Source organism: Oreochromis aureus, linkage group 11, assembly GCF_013358895.1.
Source record: "Oreochromis aureus strain Israel breed Guangdong linkage group 11, ZZ_aureus, whole genome shotgun sequence".
NCBI classification, from domain to species: domain Eukaryota; kingdom Metazoa; phylum Chordata; class Actinopteri; order Cichliformes; family Cichlidae; genus Oreochromis; species Oreochromis aureus.
The window spans coordinates 22546637-22572397 of record NC_052952.1 but is presented as its reverse complement, the minus strand read 5'-3'; the positions used below and the strand labels follow the sequence as shown (position 1 = coordinate 22572397).

At 40.4% G+C, this 25761-nt stretch overlaps 2 protein-coding genes across 4 annotated transcripts; both read left to right on the top strand.

Annotated features, from left to right (window-relative positions):
- Window positions 1-346: 346 nt before the first annotated feature.
- arhgef5 (Rho guanine nucleotide exchange factor (GEF) 5) lies at window positions 347-12348 on the top strand. Of its 3 annotated transcripts, XM_031744163.2 has the most exons (16): window positions 347-1078; window positions 1620-2184; window positions 3610-5041; window positions 5796-5841; window positions 6556-6605; window positions 7306-7667; window positions 8538-8698; window positions 9039-9191; window positions 9316-9445; window positions 9540-9614; window positions 9752-9841; window positions 10011-10153; window positions 10335-10478; window positions 10571-10641; window positions 11444-11548; window positions 11648-12348. In XM_031744163.2, exons 2-16 carry the CDS (start codon window positions 1642-1644, stop codon window positions 11788-11790), a joined length of 3648 nt encoding a protein of 1215 aa, XP_031600023.1. In that variant the 5' UTR covers window positions 347-1078; window positions 1620-1641; the 3' UTR covers window positions 11791-12348. The 3 variants fall into 3 exon arrangements, with proteins under 3 accessions (XP_031600023.1, XP_039475380.1, XP_031600021.2); XM_039619446.1 differs by having other exon boundaries at window positions 349-1078; window positions 1620-5041; XM_031744161.2 differs by having other exon boundaries at window positions 356-1078; window positions 1620-4375.
- A 6449-nt stretch (window positions 12349-18797) lies between these two features.
- zgc:92606 (uncharacterized protein LOC100000242 homolog) lies at window positions 18798-22946 on the top strand. The gene is made up of 5 exons (XM_031744288.2): window positions 18798-18980; window positions 19950-20039; window positions 20656-20734; window positions 21552-21670; window positions 22460-22946. Exons 2-5 carry the CDS (start codon window positions 19950-19952, stop codon window positions 22523-22525), a joined length of 354 nt encoding a protein of 117 aa, XP_031600148.1. The 5' UTR covers window positions 18798-18980; the 3' UTR covers window positions 22526-22946.
- The last annotated feature ends 2815 nt before the right edge of the window (window positions 22947-25761 follow it).

Here is a 25761-nt window from a genome sequence, read left to right as displayed (position 1 = left end):
CAAATTACTTTTTAAAAAACGTGGTGTTGTGCAAATTCGCTTAGCAAGTGCGTAAAATCTGAGCGCAGTTGCAACAAAGTTGTGAAACAAGGCAATGACAGTAATCATGTGGGTTTCTATTTAACCATGCTAATGAGAGTGAGTCACAGCATTTCAGAGCTTTCATGTCAGGCTTTCTCAGTAGTTAATAAACATAGTAAAGTTGTCATTGTTATACAAATCACCCCTCCCTTAGTTTCTCCCTCTGTGATTGCTTCATCTCGCTCGCTCTCTTTTTAAATCATAAGGAACAGTTGGTGTTTCTCCTTCCCCTCCCTCTCTCTGTACAGCCTCTCCAGGGAACGCAGGCAAGTTTTACTAGGCCTCTGTTTGCTTTGCTCCAAAAAAGTTTGTATTTTCAAACCTACTTTCTTCCTCCCCTCCCCCACTCTCCTTCAGCGCCTTTACCTGGCTGTATGTGTCCGTGTGTGTTGCGCAGACACACCCGACTACCTCATATCAACCAATCACTGATCCAAGAGAGGCGCTCCAAGGAGGTGTGCTTCCTGTACTTCGTGTGAGACAGGAATGGTGCAGGAGTGCGCAGAGAGTTGTGTATTGTGTGATTTGTTTTGCTTTTTTTTTTTTTTTCTCGGGGGGTCCACAGAGGCGATCTCGTCGGCGGAACAAGGGAGTGAATCCGTGGACGCACTCGGTTCGAGTTTTGCTTGATTTATGAGAGGTCTCTCTGTTCAGCGACTGCGAGGACAAGACAGAGAAAAAGGAGGGCAAAGATAAGTGTCAATCTGTTGAGACTTGTTTGGGAATTTGAGCGAAGACGGGAGGTGGGGGAGAGGCAGCAAAGCAATTTTAGGCGTAAACATTAACTTTTCACCAGAGGAAAAGCCAGAGGAGATTTAAAGCTGAATTTATTTATTCTTTTAAAAAGGAGGACTTTATCTTGGGTCAGTCTGATAATATGAACACAAGGAGGGAATTTTTGTGTTGTGCAATCCCATGTTTTTGAGCTGAGCTGAGCTGAGCTGGGCTGGGCTGGGGAGGAGGAGGAGACCAGATCTTCACCGGATACAACATTCAGGTGAGTTGTTTATTTTATTATTATTATTATTTTAGATGGATTAAAAAATACCACGCTGCAAATTGCTTCTGCTTAGAAGACATATTTAGATCTGGTTAAACTGCGAGATGTGGTTTGTATGCTACATGCCGTGCCTATGTGTCACTGGGCCTTGCTTTCTCAAAGGCTGCGTTTGGTATGCTGTTCTTTGCAGGTCTCTAATGCATTCTTAAAACGCTGTAAAAGGGTCTCACTTTCTTCCACTGACTTGCCTCTCGATTTTCTGTTGTTAAAAAAACGATCTCGTCTTGTCTTGATTTTTGTTGAAAGTGCAAAACGTGTTAAAAATGCAGACAGAAAACGCACAGATTATTGTCCAAGTTATAACATTTTAGAGGTTGTGGCTCTCCACATGATTGATATGCCACTAATATTCATTCAAATTTTTATTAAGCTTTATATTTTACTTAATTTGGTCAATATTGTAGTCATCTATCTGACATATTGGCTTGAATCTTAATGTAATGCAATTTCGAGACTGATACTGACTGCTCTTTTCTAGGTTCTCCAATAACTATGGTACTATGGGGACCAAAAGGCCCAGTTGGACCCTCTTTGACACTTTAACAAACACAAGCAGGTCTGACCACAAGCTTCAGCCAGGTGGAAAAATCCCCCTGGATCCAAGTCCCAGACTGGCAATGGCTGATCGGTTTAAGCGAGAGCTAGAAAGGAGGGCAAAGAAAGGTGACACATTTCCCAGAATGAAAAAAGGTCTTACAAGTCCTGATAGAAGATTGATGCCCGGTACTGAGATGGATGAAGAAAGAGGGGAAAGGAGGTGGAATGACAGGCCCCCCAAAAAAGCAGAGACCGATGTCTGGGACCAAGAAAGACAGAGGACATTCCAGGTTGAGAAGGAAAGATATGAGGTTAGAGGCAGAGGAAAGGAAGAGGGGAAACCCACTGGAAGAAGATACATAGAAGATGAGAAGTTACGCCAGAGGGGACGATATCAGGAGTTGTCTGATATTAGGTTTCAAGACAGCAGAAGAGAGGTGGATGATTCTTGGGATAGAAGAGAAAGACAGAGAGAAAAGCCCAGGCCTGACATGCACGAGAGGGAGGTAAGAATGGGTTCCCCACACAGAAGAAAGGACAGAGAGAACTATGCAGATAGAAAGGAGAATGAGAATGCAAGAAGAAGAGAGAAAAGGAGAGACATCAGGAGTGAAGGTGATGATGATGAAAGAGGGACGAGGAGAGAAAGAGGGAGGGACAGAGAGAGGGAGGAGCTGATAATTCAATACAGCAGAAGTGAGGGGGACAACATGGGCAAAATGGCAAATGACAGAGATCGTGAAATGCAGCGATATAGAGACAGAAACAGAGACAAAGAAAGAAGGAAAGAAACTGACAGGCAGGGGAGGGAAGGTGGGAGAGACTTAAGGGAAGACAGATGGGATAGAAGAGAGTATGAGTCTGAGAGAGACCGGAAAAGGAAGGAAAAAGAAGCTGGTACTAGAATGGTTGATACAACAGGCAGAAGCAGTCGATTACCGAATGAGTGGGCTCCCAGTCCGCCAGCACGAACTCACAGCAGTGGAGAGTGGAGCAGTGATCCTGACAGTGAGAAGAGACATAGAAGAAACAGGGACAGGTATGACGAGCGGGAATCAAGGAGAGACAGCAGTTTTGAAAAGAAAAGAGAGAGAGAAACATGGAGGGATCAAGACAGAACTGCTGACAAAAGTCAAAGGGAAGTAAGAAATGAGAGACAAGAGAGTGATAAAGGAGAAAAGACTGGCAGTGTGCCAGAGCTGAGAAGGATGTGGTTAGAGCCACAGAGGGGCAAGAATAGCACAGACAAATTTGAAGACAGCAAGAGGCACACAGGGCGGAAAGAGCTAAGGGGAGAAGGAGACATGAGTATGGACTCACAGACAGAGAGAGGAAGAGATGGGCGACCAGTAAAAGAGGAACCGGATTGTGAAAGAAGGCAGGGGGGGAGAAATGAGTGCAGGGAAGACGCACAGAGGCAACAGGAGGGAGTCAGTGCAGATGAGGAGAATGTGGGGGAAATCAGGAGAGGGAAGAGAGGGAAGGAACATCTGTCTGACAGTGATGCAGGGGTAGAGGAAAGCTGGCAAAGGGATGAACAAGGAGACAATGTCATAGATGACAGAGACGATGAGAATGGGTGTAATTACTGGCCACCCTCTGAGAGTGAAGGAGGAAGTGAGGTAGGGTGGAAGAAAGAGAGAGACGAAATGCCGTCCACAGAGGATGGCTTCGTGACCGTGTCAAGTGGAGGAGAGGACAGTGAAGAAGGGTTTAGGGACTGTCAGGAATTCCAGGAAGGTGGAACCCAGGCACCTGCTGGCTTCCAGGGATTTGTGGGAGATCAGAAGAGGGAGGAAGAACGGACAATGGGGGAGGTGGAAACAGCTGACGGGGAGGATCAGGGGGAGGAGAAGCAGCCAAAGTACCTCTTCTGTGTGGTTGGGCAAACTCTTCCCCGATCAAAACCCAGCAATATTTTGCCATTGCAGGTTGATCAGATCGGAGGAGTGGAAAGAAGCAACCCGAATTTAGAAACTCACCATGAGTTGGTTGATGACATCACTCAGCAGCCTCAGAATGACTCGCTTCGGAGATTATGTAGGAATGATGAGCACCCAATGATAAACAACCGGGACACAGGAAGTGAGCATAAAGTTCAGAGGGAGGAGAGGCTGTCCACGGAAGAAGCAACTGAAAGCAATATCCACTCCACAGCACCTTCAGAGGTTCATAACTTAAAATATGGAAAGGAAATGAGAAGCAAAGGGAAGCAGTCGTATTCTGAAATGGGAAGAAAGGACTCAAAAACTGACAGACTTCTCAAGGAATGGAGAGAGAAAAATAAAGGGCCAACAGACAAGAAAGAGATGCAAAGTCCAATTTCTCAATCAGAGATAGATCAACTTCAGCCCATCTTTGATCGGATAAACACTACAGGAATGAGTCCAGAGGAGGTGGAAGCTCTTCGGATCAGACTGAGTGGGGCATGGAGCGTGTCTGAGGAGCCCAAGCGGCATTCCCAAGCCCCCCACCTCAAATGGGCTAAAAATGTGGTCCGTGAGATCCTGGGACATTCAGAGGAAGAACCAAGCACAGAGGCCCAGGAAGAACAACCAGCTGCCAACCAGACTGAGACCAGCAATGCTAAGCCACCAGAGGAAGTTGCAGAAGAAACAAGGGAGGTGCCTGCGATTAAGCTGAGAATGGAAGAAGATGACTTAGAGCCAGAGCTGGAAGAGCTGTTCGATGCGAGAGGTATGGGGCAGAGCCAAGCCCACATGCATGCTGACCAATTCACGGCTATGCATGTTGTAACGCATACACACACTCATGCTGACACGGCACTAAAATCAGAAAAGAAGGAAGATTGCAGCATGGACAAAACAACTTTAGAGTCTTCTGGTGAAGTTCAGTTAGGAAAGTCAGACATAAAGGTGACAGTCAGTGAAACTGAAGACGAGTTTAATTTGAAAGAAAGCGAAAAAGAAGAACTCAGAGAGAAGGAAGCGGAGATGTATTTAAGTGCGAACAACACCCTTTACAAGCCTAACAGCTGCCCTATTCTTTATCATGACTGTGAGTCTGAGCTCCTGTGCCCCTCTAGTGAGGGTGAGAGCCAGGGGGTGGACTATGGAAGGGATGAAAGTGAAGAAGAAAGACAAGGAAAGGAGCCCGAGGACAGGGCTAATGCAGTGGAGGTGATAGTACCAGAACTGACTGAGGTGAATAGCGTAGAGGCAGGGGTGGAGGCAGAGGGGAAAGTAGGGAATCTGGAGAGCTCCTACAGTTCTCGGAAACCGGGTTCCAAAGTGCCATCTCGAAGAAAGGGAGTCCGTAAAACAACTCAAAGAAGAAATATAGACGTGGAAGAAGATGAAGGTGTTGGAAGGGATCGCAGAACCAGAGTATTTTATGCAACAGGTAAAGAAAGAAGGTTGAGGATGGAAACATTGTGGCTGTCTTCTCAGTTCAGTCCTAATGTTTCCAGGAAAGCTCCATTATTACCTCACCTCCCTCCTTTTTACTCATTTTTTTTTTTTAACAAAAAAAAACCTTTTCCTCTTTCAAATCAAATGGCAACGCATGAAATTTTAATCATTTAATCAATGACATTTCAAGATAGACTGACCTCAGAGGAAACTAGATTAAACAGTCTCAGGATTTACTCATGCACCAAATAATGCTTCACGACTGTGTTTGTTTATTTATTTTTTAAAAGGAATTCTAGTTACAGTCATCTTGTCATTTCCTCTTACTTGAAGCCTTAGTGTATTTTTGCTCCGTTTTTAATTTAATTTAATTTTTTAAAATCAGTCACGGGGACCTCAGATCATAGGCAGACATCAGTGAACATTATCATTACCCCGATCTGAGCACAAAACGCTACCTTCAGTGGAAACTGCGTCAGCGTTGAGTATACAGGTAGTGGGAGGAGATAAGAGTAGGTGGAGACGGACAAACTCCTGCCCCGGGAAAGCCCAGAGCAGGAGTTAAAAAGTCAGAGTTGAGCACATTCTGAGGCAAAAGACACAAGAACTAAGCTTTGAACACTAATCTCTTCAGTTATTTATCAAGTTTACTAAATTAACCAGTTTATTTATTTAAATTATTGCCTATTTAAATACAGCTATGTTGCTGTACAATGTGTCAACAAATGGATACTTCTATATTGCAGATGATGAGGATGAACGGAGCAAAAGCTTGGGAGAAGTGGGGCTGAGGTGAGAATAACTGTCACATATACTGTGCCTTTGTGTGTGTGTGCGTGCGTGCGTGTGTGTGTGCGTGTGTATAGATGCACATATATATGCACATTTTTAAAAACATTTGATTTGATGTACCTGATATTAAGAACAGTCTTGTCTTAGCTGTGTTGCTTTAGTTTGGGAGTGCTTAACAAATTTATTAGACCACTTGTGTTTAAAACTAAAAAGGTTATATTGTTATTTATTAGGGCAAATAACACATTTGAACTGGCACTCTGAAATTCTCTGAGAAGTCAGAATAGCTATCAATTAATTAATATCAATTAAGTAATCGAGCATATATAATATGTTTTCTGTTCATGAATGTAATTAAATGACTGATTTGGCATCTCAAAGAATAATATGCTTTACTGTGCTGTTTGTTTTTCTGCTTTTGCGTAAAACGGTAAATTTGAACATTGGTGGATAGCGACAATAATTCGTTTTAGTATTAAAAATATAATTTTTAAAGGTTTGGATATTACAGAAGCATTAAAAAAGGATTTGGGCAAACGCTGTTAAATTAGGGGAGCTGTGGTGGTCTAATAAATTTGTTAAGTACCGTACATTATTCAGTGAAAGGTCAGCCATAATGTAAATTAATAAAAGAGAAATGCCTATAATTTGCTCATTAATGCAAATAGGTCATGTCACATTTCTTATATTTAATTTTCTTTCCTGGTGCTGTAGGAATATTTTTGGCACAATCGAAAGACAGAAAAGTAATTCAAGGTTTTACAGTGAGTATCTCTGCTCTACCTTTCTTTTTTGCTTCTTTACTTTTTAAAAGTAGTAGTATATACACTTTACATACAAGTCAAGCACATCAGCTCAGTTCTTATGATTTGTTGTTGCATGTGTCTTTATTTATGATTCACTGGAAGAAGGCAACAATTTGTCGGTAACAAAGTGACAGGTCGTACTCTGCTCTAATTGCAGTCGGGAAAAGCGTGATGCAACTTGAGTATTTCCCTTGAATGCGTGTGATTCACTGGCTTAGAACTGTAAAGGCCATAAACTTTGAGTGCTGTGTACTAGTGCTTTGTCACGTTTACAAATGATGATTTAAAAGATCTAAAATGGCAGTGGTCCTTTTGGCTAATTATATCTTGAAATGGATATTGGGAGAAATGGGGCAGTAATGTGTCTTTGGCTGCACTGTATATACTGGTATATTTGAAAGTCACGGGCATGTTTCTGCAAGCATTCATATTTTCTAACATGTTCGGAGGAAAAACAGCTGCTACTTCAACTTTCCCTCCACACACCTACTTGTTGGAATGCAAAGACAAATGTAAACAGCTCCTTATGGGTAGCGCTGTTCCTGTCTGGCCTGTTTTTCCTTTGCTCCTTTTAATTAAAAAAAATAATAAAATCCCTACCTTCTTTTTGTCTCGTGCGCTCTTTATTTATTCGTCTCTCTTGCTGCCTCTCACCCAGATGCCGCACAGCTCTATCAGCAATACAGCGAGGCAGCCCAGAACTTTGAGATCCTGCGCCAGGCTCGCTCTGAATTCCTCTCTGTGAGTGAGGACCATACTTCGTCTCCTCTTCCCTCACCTCCTCCTGCCCGCAGAGCTCTTCCTCCCATACCCCCACAAACACATGCCCAGTCCTTTTCCCACACAGGCTCTGTCTCTATCCAAAGCTTGCCTCTCCCTGAACACCCCAAGGGTGAACGTAGAGCTTCTTCCCCGCGTCTGTCAATCTCACAGTCGTCCTCGCTGTGGCGAGATCTGCCGGGGGTCAGGAACAGTGCTGAGCTAGACGAGCTCACAGAGGACCAGAGGCGGCTACAGGAGGTAACTTTGACTTAATCCACATATGAAATGGTCGGCATTTGATTGCATAAAAATCCTCACAAATCATGTATTTTCCTTTAGACTTCACTGGAGCAGGAGTATTATGCAAGTAACTTTCCATCAGATGATTGATAGAAGTAATATTATTAGTCATTTTTTCATAGATGGTCTGTTTTCCTAGCAGTTGTTTGCATGACGGTTATCTGTGACTTTCCTTACAGACTTCCTGTTAAGCTTCTGAGCTTGATTTAATTGTAATTTGTTACATTTATGTGTCGTAAATGTTAAGGATCAGTGTAACAGTCTGTATTTGCAATTCTGGAAAAAAACTGGCAAAACATTTTTGCCTAATGGAAATTCAGACTCTTCCGGCTACTTAAATGCCGTATTTAAAATTTCTAGACTCATTTTATCTGTACAACTGTACAAATCCCTCCTGTGCTGAAGCAGAGTGACCTGTTTTCTTAAGATCTTTTCTTAAGGTTTTCTTAAGAAGTGCTCGGATTGCATTTTACATTGTCAGCTTTTTAAAAACTGTTTATAGGAAATCGTGTGACTTACATGAATCCGCTTTTCATGATCATTGCATCACACTTATGCCCACTCAAACTGTCCAAATGATTCCTTGTCACATTCCAGACTAAACCTCCAGGTTATCTACGTTTTACTGGCAGATGTGCGTGTCTTGCCAGAATATTCAGTTGCATAAATATTTTTCCTTGTAAACTTTCAAAGACTTGTTGTGAAATTGTGGAACAAGTCTTTGAAATTTCCAAGCTTCTAGCAGACTGACAGCAGTGTGGTTATTAGCTGCAGTTTTTGTGCTGCTGACACATGCTTAACATTCTCACTTTTGCTTTTGGTTTCAAGGTGAGGTTTGAAGTTATTACCTCGGAAGCATCCTACTGCCGGAGTTTGGAAATTGTCGTTGACCACTTTGTCAAGTCTAAACAGCTGGGGGCGCAGTTGAGCACTCAGGACAAGAACTGGCTCTTCTCAAGGCTGGTTGATGTTCGTGCCATTAGCCACAGGTCAGAACTATAACTCGGCTATACATTTGCATTTACCTGAACTAGTTCTGCCTTTACATTTAGATACAGCTATGAGACTAAAGTCTGTCATTTACTGCTGTTTGTTAGATTTAAGATTAAAGCACCTGCCATGAAATCTTGCACAGGTGTCACATATCAACTTCATAATTAAAATATGCTTTTGCTCAAAAACTTCTTATTGTAGTTAGTACACCATTATTATAATGAGTAATATATAGTGATAGTTTGACATGCATCTATCTTTCTGTGCCTATTTGTGCTTTGCAGGCACAGAGTTTGAAGCCTTTGGTTTTAAAAAATGCTGCTTTATGATTTTTAGTTTTCTGTCAAAACTGGAGGAGCGGGTGGAATCAGACGTCATGCACTTCACCGTCTGCGACATCATTTATCGGCAGTGTCCGCTCTTCAGAAAAGCCTATGTGCCCTACCTCACCAACCAGTCCTATCAGGATGCAACTTATCAGAGACTCATGTAAGCCACTGAATCATGCTGTGTGTTTCCTCTGTTTGGTTCTAATTTTTCTTGTATCTATTTATTATTTGTTTGTTTGTTTGTTTGTTTTTAATTATGGTTAAAATTTCTCTTTTCTTTCTAGGAATGAGAATCCAAGGTTTAAAATGATCGTGGAGAAAATAGAGAAGAGTGCTGTTTGTCAGAGACTTCCTCTTCGCTCCTTCCTTGTGCTTCCCTTCCAAAGGATTACAAGACTTAAGTTGCTGGTCCAGGTGTGTATGAAAGCTCTCTGCAGCAGCTTTTAATTGATGTTTGGTCCTTTTTGCTATTTTCTCACCTGAACACGTTCATGCTGTTTCTGTCCAGAATATTGTCAAGAGAACAACACGCGGCACGGCGGAGGCAACGCAGGCCATCAAAGCTCTGAAACAACTGGAGAACGTACAGCGACACACTTTTTTTTTTTTTTAAATTCACTGAATATTTACAAATAATAGCAAAATTACAGTTACTAAAAATAAGCTGAATATCTCAGACTACTTGTTGTGAAATCGGTCTTTTGTTTGTCACTCTTCTAGATTATTCAAGAAGGTAATGACAGCATCTCTCAAATGAAAAGCATCGAGTCTCTGGTCTCTCTCAGCGCTAAGGTGGACTTTGAGTGCAAGGTGGGTAACGACTGTCCAAATGTGTCCAGTATGCTTCCCAACAATCAAAACTACCAAATCTCTGGAGTTAATTTTTCCCCATTTAAATAGTAGTTTGACATTAACAATCATTAAAACTTAATATCTGCTTTATCTTCCTCTTTTTTCTTTGTGTGTTTTTCAATTGCAGACTCTTCCTTTGATTAGCCAGTCTCGGAGGATGGTTCGAGAAGGTCCTGTCACTCAGCTGATGGATTTCTCTCTTAAGGAGACGGAGAGAAATGCTTATTTGCACCTCTTCAATGACTACTTGCTGCTTTCACTACCAAAGGAGTAAGAACAATCACGTTGTTTTGTGAATGAACAGTAATGCATCACCAGGCATTAAGCATCTCTCTCATTATCATTTGGTTCATCCTGTTACCCTCATATCTACTGTCTTATGTCATCACCTCTTCGATAATCAGATTTCCTTCCGCTGGCTCATTTCTTCTGTGATTTTTGCTGTTTGCAGAGGGGGAAGATTTACAGTAATTGATCACTGTCCAGTATCAGAGCTGCGAGTCGAGAACTGTCGTGTCAAACTTCACTCCCTACAGAAGAATCTGTTCCGGTTGTATATGGCACAAAAATCCCTGCTCCTCAGGACTGATGCACCGTAAGAGACTTGGATAGTAGCAGTAATGTCTGCAGTTTTTACCGCATCAAAAAGTTTGTATAAGACGCATCTTCTTTTAAATGTTCTTCCAGGAGTGATAAGCTTCGTTGGATATCCGCCCTCTCCAGGCCCCATACTGAAGTAGATTTTTCTAGTGCACAAGGTAAAGTTTTCACCTTGGGTTAGATGTTGCAATTTGTTTAGTTCATAGTTAAATGCGAGTAAAACCCTTCAAATCCCTTTATTGACTGCTGTCAATAAAGCCAACAATGTGTTAAAGATTCTTCTCCAGTTTATATCATCAATAACAATATGAATTTGTACATGACAGTAAATTACACATCCGGCTAAAGCAAAGCATTTGGATTTTAGCAAAAACAGGAACAAAAAATGTTTAAAATCAAATCATTTGTCTTTCACAGCAGTGGTGAGATTTAGAGTCTAGCATTTGAAAGAGAGGCCTATAGATGCAAGGTTGTCTACAATCTTCTATTGACAAGTGCTGGACAAATGACCTAGTCTTAAAGGGAGAAAAGACTCTTGATTGCGGTCTGTAATGTGACGTTCCTGTACCTGATGCATTTTTTCTGGGTGCTCTGCTTTCCTCCCATAATCCAAAAGCACGCTTGTTGGATTAATTGGTGACTCTAACTAATGCTGAGGGTGTAACTACCTCTTGCCTAATGTCGGCCCACGCATAGTTGGATGGACTACTACAAAGGAAAACATTAAATTGGGCCCAAAATTTCCATTCATAACATTGTAGCATGATGATTTTTCTAAATACACATCAGTCCATTCAGTACTGGGGACAGCATCCTGCAGCATTCTGCAAACAACCTAAATATATAAGCAGTGGGAGAAACTTTAACACAATGGTGTGTTGACTTAATTTTTGATGAATTAGAGCTGTTCTGTTTAGGAACTTCCTTTAACTTTTATCCTTTCCATTTTTTCTCTTCCAGATTTCGAACAGATGCAGTGTATCCGAGCTTTTTTTGCTCAGCAGCCAGATGAGTTGTCCTTAGAAAAAGCTGATGTCATTCTGGTGCACCAGGAAAGCAGTGACAGTAAGATCATCTCATTACTTTCATTGTCATTCCCAACTAGAAATGCCTACAAGTATTTGAAGAAATCACTCATGTTGGATTCTATCCTTTTTTTTCCAGACTGGGTAGAAGGGACGAAGCTCTCTGATCGGCAACGTGGATGGGTGCCCAAATCCCATCTGGAAACCATAGCCAGCTCCAGAATCAAGAATCACAACCTGTCAGATGCTCTCAAACTGACAGCGGCCACAGCCACAGCCTGACCCAAGAGTGGACACTATAAAGGATCAAACTCAGTTATCTGATTCAGGAACTGCTGGATTAAAGATGATGGACATTCAGTGACATTTCTAGAGGACAATGCAGCAGCTCAAAATGCTATAAGACTGCATCTCAGTGTAGCAGTGGCTCTCGTTTGTTTCATGTGTTGGAACAATGTATTCATTTTACTGCATGAAGCAGCAAAGTGAACTGCTGAAGACTGCCAGAAAGGGGGTGTGGGTATTATGGTTTTTATCTGCTATGCACAGTACATTACAAATATTGTGTGTACATCAGTAGATTTGTGTTTTTAAAAAAATATATATTTTCTTATGGAAATTACTTTTTCCCAAGAAATATTATTTTTGGAATCTGTATTATGTTTTTTGTTGTAATATACGGTTTTTGAAAAATGGGCCCCTGCGTGCAGGAGAGAAATCATGAGATCTATCATGAGATATCTGCGAGACAATTCCAAGACGTACAACAAGGTACATAGGTTACATGGGACACATTTCAGTAAACGCAGACTTCTGAAATAAAAAAATATTTGAACATTGTGTGTGACTTGACAGTGAATTGAGGCTGATTTCTAGCTGAACTTTTAAATTTTAAGCTGAACTACATCAGCAGACGGACACAGTGCCAGGATTCTGATTTTGGGTGGGCCACAGTACTTTAGGTTGGGCCTTGTAATTACATAAGTTAATGGTTTTAATACAACACCCATAATTTATTACAAGCAGGCACATGTGGGTGTACAAATTAAGGAAACAATACTCAATCTATCACTCATGTCTTTGTTGTAGACCAATGGGTTTCCCATTCACTTAAACACCGAGATCCTTATTGCAATGATTCTGTCGCATTCAAATGATTATAGCTGATAGACAAAGAGACTGCTGGGTGAGCTACACTGAGCAATATCACAGTGGAGAGAGAGCGAGCTCACAGTGCTACAGATTCATAAATTAATGTCAATAGAAACTGCTCGTTCTAAATGTTTTCCTACTTTTAATAGAAAATGTAGTTGCTACATTAAGTGACTTCATAGCTTACTCTAACACAAATCCAGTTAACACCTGAATTATGCTTATGAGCTTTACCAGTTACCATTCGTTGCAGCCACAAACTGAAAGAATTTTCCTACTGCAATAAATGTGAAGGCCTGAATAAAAATGCAAGAAAAAAAACATATCAGATAGTCACAGGTGATCTTCGATCAAAAGCACAGCTGAAATTGAATAAAACCCAAAGGAAGTGTTCTCTTTTTTTCATAGTTATAAACTTAATATTGTAACATTTTTCATCGTGTTTGTGTAAAGTATAATGTAGTGTTTAGACTCAATGTAAGCCTTTGTGAGCTGACTCCAATATATTATTCCTCTCACACACAAAACATCAGGGAAAAACAGCTTTTTTGAGGAAAGATACAAACCTAAGTGTAAAAGTTTTTGTGTGACATGTAGAGGTCCAACAATTTGGAGTGAAGGTCAAAGCACTACCAGCAAAGGCTACGAGCACGTTAACGTCTTTTTATGTCTTCAAACAAACTTTAATGCAACAGTTGCTGCTTAAATATGTTTGATTTTGAAACAAGTCAACTTTGATGAAGTGGCACTGTATCACAATTCAACTGCATAGTCATAAAAATCTAAATTCAATAAACCTTCTCATGACATAGGTCACTATTACAGTCAGAGTTCACATTCTCTGATTTGATCATTTAAAGCTTGTCTCATGTCGTGTTTTGGAGGAGAGTGCTGCAGTGTTCTTGTTGGTTCCCAATAATGTGAGATAACACAAGCTGACGCTACTGTTATTTGTGGGTTAAGACTAGTTTATGGTGCTGCACCTAAACAAAGAGGATTTTGGGAATGTGGCCGACAGGGAAGCTATTGAGACACCATTATGTCCACTAAGAGTTCAGTCTTCTCTGCAGAGAGGGTAAAGCCAACAGCTCAAACATAAACAAGAGTATAGCTCAATTTCCAGTTGCACCACATATATATATATTTTTTTAACTGCAGGCAAGTTTCAACAAAAATCTACTCTATCTAGACTTGCCTGTAAAAGTTTGCCCTGCACCAGTGCAGCATAATGGTGGAGCCTTGAATTACTTCACTTTATGTACACACTTAAATTGCTGACCTGTTTTAACATGTTAACTGTTGATGATGTTTTGGAGCCACAGCAAGTGGCTGCACCTCTCTTTCTCTCCACGACAGGAAATTGTAAATTAGAACTCTAATAGGAATGCTAGGAATCTGAATATTTGTCCTCCGACAACAAATATTACGCAATTTTGTGTGCTGTGCTCCCATTAATAGACTCCTGCAATAAAACCGCTTGCACTTTAGAGTCTTGCATTTGCATAAAAACTGCCTTCTTAAAAATAAAGAAATATGTCTGTGTTATTACAAGTGACGCAGTAATAGAGGAAATTAAATCTCAATTAACAAGTCTAGATGACGTTGAGTTCACCTGCAGTTTAATTATAAAATTATGAATTTGCAATGCGAAACTACAGTGAGCAGAGACATGCGGCTGGTGCCCTCCGAGTCCATATGTCAGCAGCATGTTGTCCTTTGTCCTTGATATTGAAGACAGTTGTCTTTTTGGTGTAAACTCTACAACACTTATTTGTTGGTAGATTTAAAAACATACTTTGGTAAAGAAATTGTGCTTAGAGAACATCGCTTATTTATTATTTTTTTCCGATCCCAGTTAAACGATATGTCATTAATTTGTTGATTGTTTTAAGCCACCTTTTATTTTGGCATTTAAACAAACTCATCTCAGCTTATAATTTAAATCACTGTGACATCTAAAATTCATTAAGCCAACTGACCTATGGAAAAAAACAACAATAAATTAAATTAAAAAAAAAAAATCTAATCTATGTCTAAACCCAACGATACAAAGCACACAGGCACACACACAAACCAACAACAACAAAAACACCGATCCTAAGTCTCTTGTTTTCTCACACTATATTTAAATTCATCGTCATCTCCTGTTTTCTCCTCCTCCTCAGCAGCCGTGTTTTCGTGCTCTTTGCCGGGCAGCCGCTCACGCAGAAAAGCCTCTTGAACGTTCCTTCCTCCGGTTGTCTCCGGTTCCTTCTCGCACCACTCTTGGTAGGTGTTCACCACCGCCTCCGGGGATCAGCCCACGAGGCTTGCCGTCTCGGAAACGCTCACGCCCATTTCTCTGGCCATGACAATCTGGCCCTTATCAAACTCGCTCATTTTGCACGAGTCCATTTTCCCCGCTTCCAGTACGCTCACAGCTCAGCCCTTACTGGAAGCTGAAGGTGTGGGACTTCAGCTTCCAGTAAGGGTCTCAGGGTACAGACTCCAGCATCCCCCAGTGTCTACGTGAGCAAGCAGTCAGTCGGCGGGAATATCGCGCATGCTCTCTGTGGACTATCTATGTAAACCGGCTCTGAGATCCACTGCTTTTTCTTTTCTTTTTTAATTTTAATTTTCAAAGTTGCCAAAGGGAACAGTAATTACAGTAATTAATATAAATGTAGCGATACATGTACATGTACTGTATCTGTACAGATAAAAATAAAGGGCAGGGTGCGAGATTAAATTAAAAGCCACATATACAAGGAGTTGGGAAAACACAGGGAAGATATATTTGATCTCAGACGTCCAATTCAATGGGGAGAAGGAGCACCAAGGAAGCTTGCTCCCCCCCTTAATAAATAAATAAATAAATAACCAGCTAGCACTAAGTAGACATTTTTCGAGGCAGTATCTCAAAATGTCGACATATCTCTTTCAAGTAAATAAAGTTTTATGGCTTTTGGATAGTTAAAAAAGCAAAAAACAAAAAAGCTTCCTTATTAATGAGCACTTTTTATCAGTGCAGTCACGTGCCAAATGGGTGTGCTATAAGTGTAGATCAGTAGGCATCCAATGGATTCTGCATTTTTAACCGTCAGTTAGTGTGCTTTAGTGCAAGCCTAAACTTTCCACTGCACATTTTATGGCGACACACCCACAGAGTAAGGAAATTGTCTGCTGATTAGATCTTTGCTATTTCCTGAATTACAAAACTCGACAAATCTAACAATTGTCTGAGCTGATAAAAAAAGAAGGAAAGTAGCTTATTGTGAACAGAATAATGGCTGTATGTGTCAAGCTGTGATGCTCACTTATTAAAATTGGCTTGTTTTCAGTCATAGGTGTTACACAGCTCACAGAGTGAAAAGCACACAAACTCAATTATCAATCAAGGAATCAATGGTGTCACCGGGTTAACATCCACTTGTGACTGTTGGCACAGAGGCACAGTGGTACGCCCCTGTCATCCTGTCTCACAGTATTGTCTGAAGGTGATGTTGACATGGATTTGGCACAAGCTTCTCATGGAATTTTTTTTCCCTGCAACGTCTTTAACCTCGTAAATTTTATGACGTAATTTGCTGTTGTTAGTGGGAAATGATGAATCTGTGTACAGAAATAACTGGAATACAGGGAGTATGTAAACACAAAATGGGATCCCCAGTTAAACTGGGCCCTATGCTATGAAGCAAGTTCAAACTATCTAAGATATCTTTCCATTCTCTGATTCACTTCACCTAAATTGGGATAAACAGCCACACAAGCTCATCAGCATGCTAAGTCATCCCAGGGTTTCCCCAGTCCATTCATGCACAAGGAGTGTTTTTGGCAGCATCTGGTCAATCTAAGAGGGACGTTTCACGGGTCATATGACTTCACAGGAAAATGTCTTGGTGGTAGGTAGTAGGTGTCATATTTTAGGATTGTATATTAATGCTTATAGAACAATATAGAAAACTGTTGTAAAATTGTTTGCTGCTAAAAGAGGAAAATTAAGATAAAAATTGGTAGAGGAATGTATATTTTAAAATTTTGCACATTGTTAGCATTGTATACACCTGATTTCATACACTGTTATCAAGATAAGCCTTTGCATGTTTCATCTTTCCTGTTTTCTGTTATGTGACCTGCTGTTTCGGACCAGAATATTGTCAAGAAAACAACACGCGGCACTGCAGAGGCAACACAGTCCATTAAATCTAAAACTTCTGGAGAAGTTAAATCTAAAACTTCTGGAGGCCCTGGCTTTATAAAGCCAGGGGCTCCTTCAGATTTTTCCAAAGGTGTGGCCATATGGGGACCACTAAAAAGATTGGGGTGGCACACTAAAAGCGGAATTACAGGTTTTATTATGCTGTTGTCAAAAGTAGGTTACTTGAAAAATACGGCAAAAAAGAGAGAAAGAAAAGCTAATTTTGGGGGGTAGTGAGTGCCCCCCCCGGTCCCCCACTTGGAGGGACCCCTGGGTACAGCAACTTTTTCACAAAAAAATACCAAGATTAAAGTTAAATAGAAAGTAGTCTGAATATCTTCAACGTCTTGTTGATAAATCTCTTTTTCTCTCATTTTCTTCTCTTCTGAATTACTCGAGTAATGAAATCATCTGCTAAAGTATTGAGTCTCTGGTCTCGTTTAAGGGTGGACTTTGAATGCAGATCAGATAATGACTGCAAGGGTGGCCCAAATCTCTGCAGAATGCCATATCAGAAGCACTGGATCTGCATCACAAGGAAATATCTCATTACCAGTTGCTTCATCCTGTTAGTCAGTTTTGTGTCGTCATCTTTTCAGTCTTATCACAGTTTTCCTTTCATTATCTCATTTCTCTTGTATTTTTGCTTTTTGCAGATAGTGGAGATTTACAGCAATTGGTTACTGTCTGGTATGAGAGCTGCCTACAGATGATGATGTTCCAGTTGAATGACACAAAACTCCTTGCTTTTATGGGCTGATTCACCATAAGAGACTTAGACAAGAGCAGTCGTGTCTGTCGTGGTTACCTTATTATAAAAGCTTGCATAAAATGCAGCTTTCTTTTATTTTCCCAGGAGTGATAAGCTTCTGAAAATATATATGTCGCCCAAGGTAAAGTTTTCATGCTGGGTTAATGTTGAATTTTGTTTACTTTATGGTTAAACGTGAGTAGAGCCATTCATTCCCTTCACAGCAGTCAATAAACATTAAAAACTTCTTTAGTTTGCATTATCAGTAACAATGTATAACTTATGATAGCAATTTACACAACTAGCTAAAGCCAGACATTGTGTTGTGTGATTTTTAACAAAACAAAAATGTTAACGTTTCAACTTTAATACACTTAAAAAGGCAGAATGTGCCACACAGAAAACATAAATATGAGAAGGCGAGCAGCAGAAAATGTTAACCTCACCTCCCTAGTTGTAATTATGAGAATAATTGCATGGTTTATAAACATGCCTAAACTGAACTGCCTGAAGCTTCATTCTGTGGATTCGTATTGGGAAATGCAACTGTCTAGAGCTATTAAAAAAATCCACAATCCAGCAAACAACAAAGTTTCCATACCTGGTACACTGCATTAAGTAAGTGATCTTGCAATCTTAATCTTTATGTGGTGTATTTTTTGTGCATTGTATGTTTTTGAAATTGGGCCCTGCATGCAGGAGAGTGCACTCATATAACGCAAAATCTACAGGACATATCCAAGATGTACAGACAGCTGCGTAAAACATAACAAAACAATGTACAAAACGTATTAGAACATTGTGAAAGCTTGGAGTTCTTTCAATCAATGTTGTTTCTTTGTAAAGAAAAACTTAGTTTTGCACGTACACAGTAAGAGTTCACTTGCATTAAACTGCTGGCATGTGTCTGCAGGAGCTGTTTCTAGAACAAAATGAACAGTTCAGATAAAGAAAAAAAAAATCACGCTGTGCACGTAGCAAGGCAGTGTGCGATCATGGGTGTGGGGCCTGGCTCAAGTGCAACCTCACATACATCCACATATTGGTTATGTCTGCCGTCACTCAAGGAATATGAGGTGGTGACAACTGGTCACGGATCGAGAAATCCACCCAATAGATTCCGTGCTTTCCGCTGTCAATCTACTTGCTCGTCTCCGATTGGCTAAGATTACAGAGGGCGGGGTTTAAAGTGTTTGTTGTTGTTTTCGTTGAGCAGAATAAGTAGAGCGGTCGACATCTTTGACAGCGATAGCGGACTCGTCCGTGATCGTGCAGTTTTTTTGAGCTTTTAAAAAGAATTCTGGTTATTTTGGGGGGGAAATTTGAAAGCCCAGAGCATCACTGGAGTATATCTTTTTTTCTGACCTGTTTTGACTAAAACTTGTTTTAAAGGTATGTGAGCAGTCAGTCTTGATACGTTAGCTGCCCTTACTAGCATTACCTAGCATCGTAAACATCGGATTTCTCCCACTGTAATTACGATCGACCTTTGCATGCTAGAGTTGGAGGTACTTGGACTTATTTTAAGGGTTTGGTTGTTTTATGGTTGCTTAAAATACGGGAAGCGAGCTTATCCCGGTGCTGCTGTTGTGAGAAATGACGTGGCCTAACTTCATAATGACCCCAACCTACGTGAACCCACAAACGGGTGTAACCGTGATCACAACGGTACAGTTGTACAATCTGCACAATCTCCACACTGATAAAAATCAGTCAAAGAAATGTCATACGTTATTTTTGTCCATCAGGACCAACCTGATTGAACCTAAAATGATGTTTTGAATTGCATTTTAATCCTAATTGTCATGGTCCTGCGCTGTTTTAGTAGAGGTTAATGAACATGTAATCATTGTTTTCTTTCCTGCTTTTGGGCGATCCAGTAAACATTTTTCGCATGTTTTTTGGGTTAATTTTTGCAATGCATGTTTGGATCAGTGAACTATTAAAATAAAAACAAAAATAGCCCATCATAACTTTGCAGAGCTGACTGTGAGGTCTGCAGTTTGACAAAAATCAAAAATAAATTTCCCGTTCCAAAAACGGCAGTGGGTATTGGTATTGTGTTTGTTGACAGATAGATTTCAGGCACAATTTAGTGTTATTTTTATGGAAAACTCCAACCCACCTCACAAAAATGTGCAATGTACACAATGTACACAACTCCTAATACGACCTTTACAAAACTCTTAACCTAAAGATGAATTGATATTAAACAATGATTCGCTCTTCCAGCTGTCAATATCACTTGTTAACTGAATGCACTGGGCACTGAAGTCAGTCAGCCAGTGTGCTTTCTCCTTTGTCTACTGCATAAATAAAGCTATTGTGAGACACTTCATGTTTCTGTGTGTATGGTTTCAGATGGGCAGTCAGTACCAGCGCTCAGTACCACTAGAAGTGAGGAGAGCAGAGGGAGAGAGAGTTCGGGCCAAGCATCCTGACAAGATACCAGTGAGTACAACAACAGTGACTTTTTCCAGTAGACTTGATTAGTTTTTATAAATTAATACACTGATAGTAAAGTACTTTAACTAGTTTAGCAATTTACACTTGAAAATTATGCACAACTGAATGGTAATTTAAGGTGGACTTTCTATGGTCATTTCAATCATTTATATTTTTTTTAATTCTTGGGCTCTATTAGAGTAGCTTCGGTTCAAAATAAACCTTGTTTTTCTTCTACTGGACCTCAGTTCATCATCTCTCTAAAGCAACTGTTGTAGCTACTCTACCTTTAAGACAACTTTCATCTGATTGGATGGCACTTTAAAGGTGGCACTTTTGCCTCAGGGATTATTTGGACATCTGCTGACCTCGATATTTGGAACTCTGGCCATGTTTAATGTGAGCACCCACCATTGTAGCAGTATATATGTGATAGAAAGTAAATAAAAGTGTAATAGATCCACTTCAAAGGTTTGCAATAAAAAACAACAACAACATTATTATTCTTTTAAGACTAATTTAAGTTAAGTAAATGAATTTGTTCTTGTTTATATTCAGGTAATTGTTCTCTGTGCCTTACTTCGTTAATGATTGCTTTTTGTTTCGGGGTGTGTTTTTGCAGATCATTGTTGAGAGGTCCCCGAGGTCACGAGCTCCTGAACTGGACAAGAAGAAATACTTAGTACCCTCCGATTTAACAGGTGAAACTACATTACAGATATTTTGAAGCCAAAGGAAAAATTAAAAAGTGAATTATTGAAGAGTGTTTGTAAGCAGGACGTGTTATATTTTAACAAGGGCTGACAAACTATGCAATATCAAAGCTGTTTTCAAATTACTTTAAGCCAGTTTCAACTTTGCTCTTCTGCAGTTTTTGGTGATCAGCCAACAAAGGCCTAAACAGCAAATATCTGCTCTATGCACACAAGCCACCTGTATCTCTTCTGACGTACTTTCCAAAGCTTTTGGGCCAGACTGGATGTCCCCAATAAGTTAAAAACTTTTGTGGGCCTGTTTTTAAACATATTTAGAGATTTTCAAGTGTCAGTGGAGGAGCAGCACAGCAGGAGGCCTTTCACTTTGACAAATTAAAACAAAACTAACCACCTCACATTACCAGTTTTAATGCAATTTTTATATAAATCAAAAGTGAATAAAAAGTACTATTTACATAAATATGTAACTGTACATACTCATAAATTCTGCTATTACTGGAACCCACTTGCAGTACCTTCCCTGTCAACCAGGGGGCACCAGCCTACACTTTGAGAATCATAGGTCTGTTTGATAATAACTGGATAAAATTACAGAGAGCTCTCCAGTTCTCCTTTATTGGTCTCTTTAATCTATTGGTAGCTTTACACAAGTTTTGTTTTACGGTAACTGGCTGAGTCTTAAGACTGATCTGTAACTTGTCACAATCAGTTTTTTCCCCCCTTTCTCATCTTACATGAAATGAAACTCCTGTGTCTGCTACACACTGATCATCCACTCTTTTATCTCCTTCCCCTTTTTTAGTCGGCCAGTTGTGCTTCCTAATCCGTCAGCGTGTGTCTTTGAGACCAGAGGAGGCGCTCTTCTTCTTTGTCAACAACTCTCTTCCCCCATCCAGCTCCCCTCTTTCTGCAGTATATGAGGTAAACATTTCAGTGCACGCACGCACAGACTCACAACAACAGTTATCCACATTTAGAGATTGCTTCCCTTTTCTAAAACAAAAAACACTGTGAGATAGTCTTGAGTAGCCCCTTATTTCTTTACATTTTTCTAGGAAAATAGGTGCAGAAATTTATTGAAACAGGCACAAACCGGGAATGTTTTTTTTAATAGATCCAACTAAAGAAATTAAAAATGGTTCTCTGCCAATTTGCCTAGTATGTATAGACACAACACTGGTTCATCCCTTGAGTTTGGTGCCTTTTTAATGCTTGAATAATTTGAAGGTCCATGTTAAGTGGCTTAAAAAGTAGGAAAAAGCTTTAAAAAGTTGCTGCTCCAGGCATAACATACTGAATTTGTCGTCACATTTTGAAACTGTTTTGGCGGATCTGCTTAGACAGCAGTGTTACTTCGCTTTTTCTAATCCTATTAATACACATCTGACAGAAAGTAAACAGAAGTAAGGATGAACTTAGTCATATTTTGTCATCCGAAAAGTGATGCCAAAATCAGAATATTTAGAAAAGAGAAGTGAACATCTTGATACAGTTGAGGGTTTCATTAGCTCTAAAGGTAACATGTAAATGAAGACACATTTTTTCCCATTCTTTTTACACTTCATCAGAGAAGGAAGTTAGATAAATTGCTGACTTGTTTTATTTCACATCCAAAATAAACTTCTGTTTTTCATTGTGGTTGTGTCTCCATGTTCACACGCTTTTCATGCTCATTTGTGGATTATTCTCTGCTATTTTTATGTGTTTCAGGAGCACCATGAAGAGGACCTGTTTCTCTACATGACCTACAGTAATGAGAGCGTGTACGGCGCGTGAGGGCGAACGAAAGAGCAAGAGAGCAAATGAGAAGAGTGAAATGGGCTGAAGAAAGAATTGGGGCTGTTTCGAAATGCTTCACGTCCACCTTTTATTCTCTATAATAGTAGTTTTGATAAGTAACTACCGTGCATGGTGGAAGAAAAGCTTTGTATAAAACAATGTGGTGCTGGCATGGTTTTAACTTTCAACAGTATTTTAAGGGGAGAAGGATGGTAAGTCATGCTGATTTCTTTACTCAGTAAACAAAAACACAGGAAGGCTTGAAAGCACAAATGCTTTGTAAGAAGTGGAACTTATTGCAATTATGTTGAGAGAGCTCTCTGTTTTCCTCACTTACCTGTATTTAATGCAAATAGTACTTTTGTTTTTGTAAATTATCATAAACTTTTGTGGAAAATAAAAAAAAAATGCCATCCATTGTGTGCGTTCTTTTCTTATTTGTGTGCAACTGAACGGCTACCGTGAAGTACCCCTGAGCAAGGTACCGTCCCTACACACTGCTCCCCAGGCGTCTGATTGTCTGCCCACTGCTTCACTGAGTGAATGGGTTAAATGCAGAGAGAGTAATTTCCCCACGGGGATCAATAAAGTATACATTATTATTATTTTTAATAATAATATTTATAATATGTATATACTTGTCTATCTGCACGAGTCGGTCTCTGAACAGCAACGGGCATATTCAGAGGAGTACACATTGTCGCGGGGGACTTCAACAAAGCATGCTTAAGAACTGCGCTGCCTAAATTTGTTCAACATGGGAAATCCCCTACGAGAGGGAATAAAACTTTGGACCATGTTTACTCAAATATTAACCAAGCCTACAAATCTGTTCCCTTCCCCCACCTGAGCATGTCTGACCACCTCTCTCTACTTGTTGTCCTGGCATGCACACCACTCAGGAAAAGGACAAAGGGCACCATCAGAACTATCAACACCTTTTTTGAGGAAGCTCTGGCTCAGCTGCAGGACTGTTTTGCCCTCACAGAGTGAAGTGTCTTCGAACATGTCGACCTAGAGACTCACACTGCTGCAGTGCTAGGTTACATCAAGCACTGCATGGACACTGTCACCATGTAAAAGCGGGTACGGGTCTACCACAGCCATAAACCCCAGATGACAAGTAAGGTTCAGGCATTATTAAAGCCACGCAACTCTGCATACAAATCTGGGGACCAGGATATGTAGAGCAGAGAAAGAGCAGACCTTAAAAAAGGCATCAGAGCAGCAAAACTGGACTATTCAAATAAACTATCGGATCACTTCTCAGATAACAACTCCAAGAAGGTATGGGAGGGCCTGAAACACATCACAAACTACAAAGGCAATGGGGCAATCAGAGAAATCAGAGACTAATCAGAGAAAAGCCGCTTGCCCTGAGGGAATACCTGGGAGCAATTTTCCCTCTAATTTTTCACGTGTCTGAGCAAACACACAAATTCCCTGAGCGGCCCCTTGGACCACTGTAAGCAACATTAGACGTGTGCACTGTGGTCACGCCAGCATCGAATCCATCCAAGTTACATGGTTTATTAAAATAATCAAATTACAGCATTTACATTTATGTTAGACTACTTTTAATTAAGTGCTTTAGCCCACTTACAATGAAAATTGTTTGAGACCTGTGTAGTATGTTAACTCTCTGGGAGAGAGTCCTGTAACTCTCTGTCTGCAAAATACAGTATATAATGACCAATGTTGGGCAATTAATTATATAGTTACTTCTTCAAAAAACTGAGTTTTGCAAACAACAAAGTATTTTGCAGCTATTTACCTAAAAATGCAGCCAAGGCGGTTTTTTAAATAAACATTTCAAACTATTTACAGAACAATCAGGTGTTCTGCATCAAATTTGATGCCACACAAATTATTTTTGCCACTCCAAAAAATAATTTCTGTCCACTATGAGATAAAGGAGAACAACAGCCTGATACTTGCAAGAGACAACAGGAGATGTATCACTCCTGTAACACCTGTAACATTCAGCAGTCGCCTCATTGTTCTGACACACACAACATAACTATTGACTACACTACACACTAACTACGCAAGGCAACACACTAACTTTAGACTCCAAACACGCTAAACGCTAAAAGCTCTCACATCTCAAAACACTGCCGTCACTCCTAAAACTTCCCCCCTTCCTAAGCAACTAAATGCCATGTTACCATATCATTTTTTGATTGGTCGACATGGTACATTTTTCCACCAATAGGAAAGGGTGGGGTTTTTTTGGTGTTGGTTTTGCTCACAGGTGGAGAGTGCTTTCGAGAGCTTTCCTTATATAACGCTTTTTTTTAACCGTTTTTTCCGCAATGACTATAAATAAATATAGTAGTCAGGAAAAAAACAAACAGTGCATATATTTTTTTTTTAATCATAACTCTGGTTTTAGTGGCCTATCAACACAATTTAAAAACTGGTACAAAGTCCACACTTTTTCCTTTAATTGTTCCGTCTGTCCTGCTCACATCTCCAATGGTTGTCCACGTTGTCATTAACGTGGCTTCACTCCACATCAGCCTAGCTAAAACACGGTGTCGGCACATAAGGACGCTGTCATAGCCTGTCAACGAGGTTGATTAGCTGCTAAACTCTGCTCGGCATTATCTGGAGAATCCTGGGACTTCAGTAAGGATGCTCTTCATTGATTTCAGCTCGGCTTTCAATACCATCATCCCAGACATCCTTATAGCCAAGCTGGTAAACTTAGACTCCTCCCCCCGCTACATTTGCATGGATCAAAAACTTTATTACAGACCGATCACAATCTGTCATCAGATTCTCCCTGTCACTCAGCACTGGCTCACCACAGAGATGTGTGCTGAGTCCTCTCCCATACACCATCTACACCAGTGACTGCACCCCCTCGCATCCCTGCAACAACATCATTAAATTTGCAGATGACACCACCCTGATGGGGCTCATCACCAACTTTGACGCTGCGCCTACAGAGATGAGGTCCAGGGTCTGACAGAATGGTGTGACCACAATAACCTTACCCTAAACACAGGAAAACCACCTGTCCCCTCTCCATAAAATGTGACTATGTGGAGAGGGTGTCCTCCTTCAAGTTCCTCGGTACCCACATTTCCAAGGACCTATCCCGGACTACAAATACATCAGCCCAACTGAAGTAAGCCCAGCAGCTCCTCCATTTCTTGAGGATTCTGAGATGCCACAGGCTGCAGACTGACCTCTTATTGTCCTTCTATCGTGCCACAATCGAGAGT